General features: G+C 44.3%; 1 protein-coding gene across 1 annotated transcript; it reads right to left on the reverse strand.

Moving 5' to 3' along the window:
• Positions 1 to 617: 617 nt before the first annotated feature.
• On the reverse strand, positions 618 to 3426 carry LOC136373417 (uncharacterized). Its single transcript, XM_066338319.1, is given in 5 exon segments — positions 618 to 621; positions 915 to 1474; positions 1936 to 2246; positions 2249 to 2480; positions 3208 to 3426. Coding segments are annotated over 5 exon segments (1326 nt in total).
• Between the last annotated feature and the right edge of the window lie 5406 nt (positions 3427 to 8832).

Below are 8832 nucleotides of genomic sequence, written 5' to 3' on the forward strand. Positions count from 1 at the left end.
CCACTTGGCCACTAGATTGAGGGTGATATGGGGTATGTAATTCCCAGTCTATTCCCAGATGGTTGCTTATTTGCTGTACAATTTTTGAAATAAAGTGTGGTCCTCTATCTGAGGATATGGTGGCTGGAACTCCAAAACGAGGTATTATTTCTTGCAACAGTGCTTTGGTTACCTCTCGGGCCTTAGCTGTTTTGGCAGGAAAGGCTTCTGGCCATCCTGAAAAAGTGTCAGTTAACACCAATAGGTAACGATATCCTCCCTTCCTGGGCAGCTCTGTAAAGTCAATTTGCCATTGTTGCCCAGGTCCACAGCCTTTCCCAATTTGTCCCACTTTAGGCTTTGGGGTGTTTTTGGGATTAGTTCGGAGGCAAAGACTACACTGACGAGTTACTTGTATCACTGTGCCCTGCAATTTCCTGGCCATGATTCTTTCTCCTAAATGGTTATACAGGGCATCTATTCCCCAGTGTGTTTTCTCATGTTCTCTCTGTACTAATGACCACAACAAATAGGAGGGTACTATAAGTTTTCCTTCTCCTGTCACAGCCCATCCCTCCTGGTTATAACTTGCCTTTTCTGCCTTAATAAGTCTCTTATCCTTTTTATTGTATATTGGCTTACCTTCAATAGAAATTTTTCCATCTGGGATTAATGCTGCCTCAATTGTCTCATCAGTTATCTTACTTTTTGCTGCTTCTTTTGCCTCTCTATCTGCCAGCATGTTCCCCTCTTCCAACTCCGAGCTCACTTTCTGGTGTGCCTTGATGTGCATGATGGCTACCTTTTCAGGCAGTTGCACTGCATCTAACAGTCTCAATATTTCTTGTGCATGTTTAATGTTCTTCCCTTGTGAGTTTAACAGTCCTCTCTCTTTCCAAATGGCTCCATGTGCATGAACTACTCCAAATGCATACCTTGAGTCCGTATAGATGTTAATTCTTTTTCCTTTTGCCAGCTCCAGAGCTCGAATTAAGGCAACTATCTCAGCCTTCTGTGCAGAGGTATTTGCTGGTAATGGTTTGGACTCTATTACCTCTCTGCTTGTGGTAACTGCATACCCAGCATGTCTCTTTCCACTGATGACATAGCTGCTCCCATCAGTAAACCAGGTCTCGGCATTTTCAAGCGGGGTATCTTTCAGATCCAGGCGACTGGAGTAGGTGGCTTCAATGGTCTCCAGGCAATCATGGATCACTGGTTCTCCCATACTGCCACTGAGGAAGGAAGATGGGTTCACAATGTTAGTCACCACAATCTCAACATCATCTTGTTCCACCAGTATAGCTTGGTACTTCAGGAATCTTTGTGGGGAGAGCCAGTGTCCCCCTTTCGTTTCCAGGACTGTAGACACTGTGTGAGACACTAGCACTGTCATCTTCTGACCCAGGGTGAACTTGCGTGCCTCTTGGATGTTCACTGCCACTGTTGCGACGGCTCTGAGGCACCCTGGCCACCCCTTAGCTGCCGTATCCAGCTGTTTAGAGAGGTAGGCAACTACCCTTCGATATGGACCCAGATTTTGTGCTAGTATCCCTAAAGCAATCCCTTCCTTCTCATGAGAAAACAAAAAGAATGGCCTACTCACATCTGGAAGTCCCAAGGCTGGTGCTGACATGAGGGCCTTCTTTAGCTGGTCAAAAGCTTGAGCTGCTTCTTTTGTCCATTGAAGGTCTCTGCTTCCTTCCGTGATCAAGGCATACAGAGGTTTAACAAGTAATCCATAATTATAAATCCACAATCTGCACCATCCTGTCATACCTAAAAAGGTTCTCAGTTCCTTCACTGTCTGAGGCTTTGGGGTCTGGCATATTGCCTCTTTGCGATCTTGCCCTAGGGTTCTTTGTCCAGCACTCACTTCATAGCCCAGGTCACTATTTGGGCTTTCTTTTGAGATACTCGATACCCCTGCAGGCCCAAAAAGTTTAGGAGGCTTACCATCCAGTCCACGCATGTTTCCTGGGTCTGGGTGGCTATTAGGAGGTCATCCACATACTAGAGCAACTGTCCTTCTCCTGGTGGAGGTACCCAAGACTCTAAGTCCTTTGCAAGCTGCTCCCCAAATATAGTGGGTGAATTCTTGTACCCCTGGGGAAGCACACACCATGTGAGCTGGTTCTTCCGTCCTGTTTTGGGGTTCTCCCACTCAAATGCAGAGATTTTCTGGCTGGCTTCATGGAGAGGGAGGCAAAAGAAAGCATCCTTCAAATCTAAAACGGTAAACCAGGTTAGTTCGGGAGTTAAACAATTAACAAGGTATAAGGATTAGCAACTACTGGATACAAGTTTAAAGTTATCTTGTTAACAGCCCTTAAGTCCTGTACCAGCCTGTATGTGCCATCGGGTTTCTTCACTGGCAGGATAGGAGTGTTAAAATCAGACTGACACTCCCTCAGTAGCCCTATCTTCAGAAAATTCTCAATAATTGGACTAATCCCTTCTCTATCTTCTTTCTTTAGGGAGTATTGTTTAACTCTTACTGGCTATTCTCCTTCTTTAAGTTTGATTTGTACTGGTAGTGCATTCTTTGCCCTGCCTGGTATGTCAGAAGCCCACACTCCAGCAAACACCTGATCTATTACTTTCCTGAAATTCTCTTCTTCATTTGTAACTTCAATTTCTTTGGTTATCATCATTAAACTTAACAGTTCTATATATTGTTGATCTTTTACCTTCAAAATAATTTCCCCATTCTTAAATATTATCTTTGCCTCCAGCTGCTCTAGCAGATCTCTGCCCAACAGTGCAGATGGAGCTCCAGGCATATATAAAAATCGATGAATTCCCCATTGTTTCCCCAATTTATACTTCAATGGTTTACAAAAATAAGCTCTTTCAGATTGGCCAGTTGCTCCTTTTACCATAACATAGTCATTGGTTACAGGTATTAGGGCCTTATTTAACACTGAAAATGTTGCCCCGGTGTCTACTAGCAATTTTACTTCTTCTTCTCTTTTCCCTAGTTTCATTATAACCAGAGGGTCCTCTAGGGTAGGGCCCTCCGGTCTTCCTCAGTCCTCTTTTACATGAGCAACCACCTTTTCCCCTTTTTGACCACTTTTTCTATGTTCATTACCCTTTCTTAATTCTGGACATTGGTTTTTCCAGTGCCCAAATTTCTTGCAGAATACGCACTGGTCTTTTCCCAGTCGGGGTGGCCCCTGTTTCGGTGGACCTTGCCCCTGTTTTTCTTTTTTCTCTCTCCCTTACTTCTGCTACTAATTTCTTCATCCCCTGTTTATATCCTTCTTCCCTGTTACTAAAAACTCTCCAGGCTTCATCCAGTAAAGCTTCTAAATTCCGGCTGTCTGGACCCCGGATCTTCTGGAGTTTCCGCCTGATGTCTCCTGTAGACTGTCCTAAAAATAAATTTATTAATTGCTGTGTCCCTTCATTAGATCCAGGATCCAGGGTGGTGTGTCGGCGCATCGCATCTTGCAGGTCATCTAGAAATCCACAAGGTGTTTGGGAGGGGCTTTGTTTGACAGCATATAGTGCTGACCAAATTATGGTTTTGAAGATTGCTCTTTTTAGCCCTTCTACTATCAATTTTTGGTATGTTTTTAATTGTCCCAACCCCTCATCATTATTAGGATCCCAGCCTGGGTCTTTAGCCACTTTCAAAACTAATTGCTTTTCAGTTTCTGTTAAGGCATCAAGCAGCAATTGGAGGTCTGCCCAATCAGGTAAATGCTGCTTAATTATAAACTTCATTTTCTTAGCAACCCCTATTGGATCACTTCGATAACCCTTAGCACTCTTTTCCCAGATCTCTAAATCAATTGAGGAAAAGGGAACTTTAATCAGTTTTGTTTCTCCATCAGAGGTCATTGCTTATCTGCTTGTATGTATGCTTGTATGACCCCTGTGGTTTGTTTTCGGGTCCTGGATGCTATAGGCCCTTGTGGGGGAAGTTTGGGGGCTGACAGGGGAAGTTCAGGTTCATCCCACTCACTGTCACTGCTAGGCAGTGGTGGGTATGGTTCAGGAGTGGGTGGAGAAACCCCTGCCTTAGTTGTTGTCCTTCCAAGGGAAGATGAAGTCTGCATTTCCCCCCACCCTCCCCCTTTCCTGTCTTTTTGGAGGTGGTTTAAGTATGTCTTCTGTCTCCTGTTCCAAAGCCTCTACTTGATATACCTTGTCAGGATGTGTGCACCTCTGATTTATAGAGCAGGTGCTGCAGCAACGTTTGGGCTTCCCTTTAGTAGCTTTATTGTCCTTTTCAAGGGCCAGTACTAAAGGATCAGAAGGAGGCTTCATTCCACAATGCCTTTGCCACTCAGGGTGATCTCGAAGGCTGAAAAAACATATCTGCATGGTGTCACTTCTGACCACCTTTGTTCCCGCCGGAGGAAAAGCATTAACTGTAATAGTGTCTCATAGTCCAGTGTACCATTTGCTGGCCACTTCACTCCCTCATCAAGTTTATAGAGTGGCCACCACTGTGTACATAACTTGACCAGCTCCCTCCTGGTTTCTGTACCATCACAACCCACCAGCTCTTTCCAGTGTGTTAAAATGCACCCCAAAGGGCTTCCTCTGGCAATCTCTTTGCTTTCATTTGCTCCCATATTCAGGATCCTATTTTTCCCAATGTCTTTTGACACACAAAAAGGAAAAAAAAGAAAAAAAGAACAGAGAAAAAAAAAATTCCTCTTAAAAAAAACCCACTACACAATCAGCCAGGCACTTGACCCCAAATTGCTGGTTATTAATCACTTATTAAACTGGGTCTTCTGTTATGCCTTGCCTTGGGTATATTACTACTAAAATAATTAAAATTAACAAATGTGAACTTTGCAGAGTATCAACCGAGTTCTCGCAGGAATCCAACAATTCTACTAAAATCCCGGCCACCTCGGCTGGCACTGGGCTTTCCGTTCTCTGCACACAATCAAAAGCTGCTAGACCGGGTTTCCCTTTTCTGCAGGGACCTGGCTTCAAACACCAACAGTTTTAGGCTCACAAAAGAAACAGCCGGGGTCCCTTGCGCCCCTAAACACATTGAACCAAAAAAATTTAACAATGTCTCGCCAAAATTCCCACAGATTTCAGCCGGGACCTAGCACAGACCCTTCCGCAGGAAAGCGGGGGGAGACCTTGATCTTACACTGCTTTTCTGCTCCTCTGTGGCTGAGGACTAAGCCACCAGCACTTTAAGATACTACCACACACTGGCAACTGCAAACCTCACAAAGAGATAAGAATATTTCTTTTTAACTAAAACATCCACTCGCCAAAACCTCTCCGTGTCTTACATAGAGCTAAGGGACGTGGCTTGAGGTTGCGCAAGCCTAGATTCCTCTGCGGTTACCGGGGAAACAAATCACCCCCAATCACCGCGGCTGTGTCGGGCATTCACTTTGAAAAGGAAAACCCCTTACCCTTGCTTGGTTTTTTGGTTTTTTTTTTGTTTGTTTGTTTGTTTTACCTTTTTTTTCCCTTTTCTTTTAAACAATTTGTTCACCCACAGATGTTTTTCTACTAAACAACACACTGATTCAAATTACAGATACACTTCAATCACGACATAAACTTGCAAAACTTCCAAAAACACTCACAAAGGTTAGTAACACGCAGCAAAATCACACAAACCAAAACGCTTACTACACAAGCTTTTACAAACCACAACACATACGGTACACAAATGATTCTTTTCCTCACCAAAACGCACACAATCACCAAACCACAGGACCACCACACACACACCTTCGGCGCGGGACCACGACCCAAGACAGCACCTTCCGTGCCCCAAAACTCGGGCCGGCCTTTCAGATTATGGATCACCAAGGCGCACCTTTAAACTACAAGCCGAGATCGGAGCCACCACTGTTCCCCAAACAACAAAACCTGCAGCCCTGGGGCCGCTGCTGCCCTCCCCTCTACGGGAGGGAGCTACAAGTTACCAGCTCTACCTGGAACACAACCAACCATTTACAAGACTCCGCGGAGTTTCCAAAACCCAGTCAGGCTTCCGCTTTGCATAAGACGTCTCTTATGACTTATAAGCCGCCTCTATTCCAAGGTACCTGTTCCCAATATTTTAAACATACCTTTTGTCCGTAGTTCCAGCAGGCTCTGGTCTTTCCCCGGGGGTGTCAGCGGGGCCGCGGGAGCCCTCTTCCCAGGAAATTCTGGGCGGGCGCCCTGAGGGGTCCCAGACCCCGATGGCCCCTCGGCCAGAGAGAGCAGTGTCCTGCCGCGGTCGCCAAAATGATTTGTTAAAAAAATATGGATATTGATCTAATACCAATATCCAACTATGACGGACAAAGACTCTCTAACAGTTTGAAGTTAGAAAGTGTATGTTTATTACGACGCCGGGCAGCGTGAGGGATAGCTCCCAAATACACACACGCGCAATTTACAGATGATCACAGGGTCTTTTTATGTACAAAAGTGTTGAATACCCAAAACACAAATGCATATTCATGACTCTGGTCCATCCCATTCCCCGCTTCGTATGGTAATTAGCCAAAAAGCAATTAAGCATGCGTAGTTTGTTCTTTGAAATGGGTCGGTGGTCCTTCTTATGGGGTGGGGTCTCAAAATGATGAAGTAAGATGCGTCTTCCTCGCTTTGCCTTTTTAACCTTTTAGTGTTGGTGACACCTGGATCCTGTTTTCTCAAGACTATCTGATTTATGATCACATTGTGTTCTTGGAGTCTATTGATTAAGTTGACAAGTCTCCTGATTTATCGGTTCCTTAAATCCGGCTTATGTTAAAAAAATGAAGTTTCAATGTAAAAGGGGAGTCTACGTCAGCAAGTCCACATCTACTTTAACTAAAGTCCTTAATTCTTTAAAATTAATATCTCATAACCCTTGCAAATCCCTTTCACTTAACTTCTAATGACCTTTGCTACATCAGAGTGTCCTGGGTTGACTATGATGCCTCTGTATCCCCAATCGTCTGTTCTGTGTGTGCTGTAGGTTGCGTTTTGTACCTTTAAGAGTGCTTCTGAGGGTGAGCAGGGAAGAAGATGCGCGCAGTTTGTTTCTGTAAAGTGTTCACTCCTCCACATTCCTTTTTCTGTTTTTTTTTTTTTCTCTTCTTCCTCGGGACGGTGTGTTCGTCGGATACTTGGACAGCGACCAGGGAGAGGTTTTTATTTCCTTTTAGTTAGTTTAGCCAGCTGAGGCAATGAAGCTTCCTGGACTGTTTTTCTCACTTTTTCTTGGGACTGTTTAAGTCTGCTTTGGACTGAAAACTCAAAGAAGGATTGGGATCCGGAATCTGTGGCCCACCGGGGCCTGGACCTCGGCATTTTCCAGCACCAGAAAGACTGAAACTAACTTCTGGCGAGAACCTCCCCAGTTTGCCATCTCTCTTTGGAGTAGTGAGAGTTTTTGTTGTTTAATTTATTTTTTTTTTTCATTCCTCATGCTCGTGGGCATTTTGTTAGTTAAATAAATAGTTTTTTCCACTTTTCTCTGAGGAAATTCTTTTTCCCGGACAGGCTGGGGGTGGAGTCATTTGGATTTGCTCCCCAGAGGAACCCCATTCAGAGATTTCCTCCCAAATTTGACCTAAACCAGGACACAGAGGAAAGGAAAATAAAAAGTATGAGCCTCTAACAGACCTCAGCCAGCCGATCCAGGCAATAACAACATTAAAAATATACATCACAGAATCACAACTGGTAAGGTTGGAAGGGACCACTGTGAGTCATGTGGTCCAAACTCCCAGCTCAAGCAGGGTCATCCCAGAGCACATGGCATAGGATTGAGTCCAGACATTCCTTAAATATCTCTAGTGAGGGACACTCCACACCCTTTCTGGGAAACCTGCTCCAGTGCTCAGACACTGTACAGTAAAGAAGTTCTTCCTCATATTCAGATGGAGCTTCCTGTGCATCAGTTTCTGCCCACTGCTTATATTATTGATAATAACTTACTGCTTATACTATTGATTATTGCAGATTTTTTTAGAGAGTGAGGACATGATTTATATTTGGATGGAGGATGAGCTACCCAGCCTGGGCCTCAATGCAGACCTGTAGGGCCTGTGCTGTGTCACAGCTGGGAATTATGTTAAGGCATGCACATGGAGATGGTGGGTTTCTAGGTGTTGATAGATATAGTTTTGTAGTATGAGCATTTTAGCCACCCTAACATTAAGCTAAACAATGTTTGTTTGCATTCTTTTTATGAACTGTCATTATAAACTATGCTGAAGGATATAAAACCCGCCATTTGAGAGAGAATAAATGGAGAATGTTATGCTTAACCATATTGGCTTGACGTATGTTACTCTTGTCCGGCCTCCTACTATAATTCAGAGCCTCTGTCAACAATTGATAATAAACATATTTCAAATCCAGGAATCCAAATTAGCAAATGTTCCTAACCAGGTAGTTCTTGAGAGGGGTCCATTATGATTTCCAGCTTTTGTTAGGATCCCTGGTTAGACCAGGTCACCTCCACATCCCTGCACCTCCTGCTCCCACAGTCTCCAGGAGTGAAAGAGCCTCGGCATCAGGGGTGGAGCTTCAGGACAGCTGGTGGGGTAACAGAAAATAGCCTTCCACATACTCCATTTAGGCCACTTCCACCCAAAACTTTGCCTTTATGCTGCAAAATAACCAGAGAGAAGCTACTCTGCCTCCCCTCTACCCAGCCACCTTCTGCATTAAGCACCTCCACCAGTTCAGCTCTGATCACTCAGTTCACTGGCATCAGTTTCTCAGTACAAAGTGGCCCTTTGGCCTGCAAAAACTTTCAGGGGAGAACAGGAAACTAGAAAAATCTGTTTCTGTTTATAATCAGTCAGAATCCAGGGGGTATTACCAACAATCTGCACTAATTACAAATTCAGTCTTCACTCATTTTGG

Source organism: Sylvia atricapilla, chromosome W (assembly GCF_009819655.1).
Source record: "Sylvia atricapilla isolate bSylAtr1 chromosome W, bSylAtr1.pri, whole genome shotgun sequence".
NCBI classification, from domain to species: Eukaryota; Metazoa; Chordata; class Aves; order Passeriformes; family Sylviidae; genus Sylvia; species Sylvia atricapilla.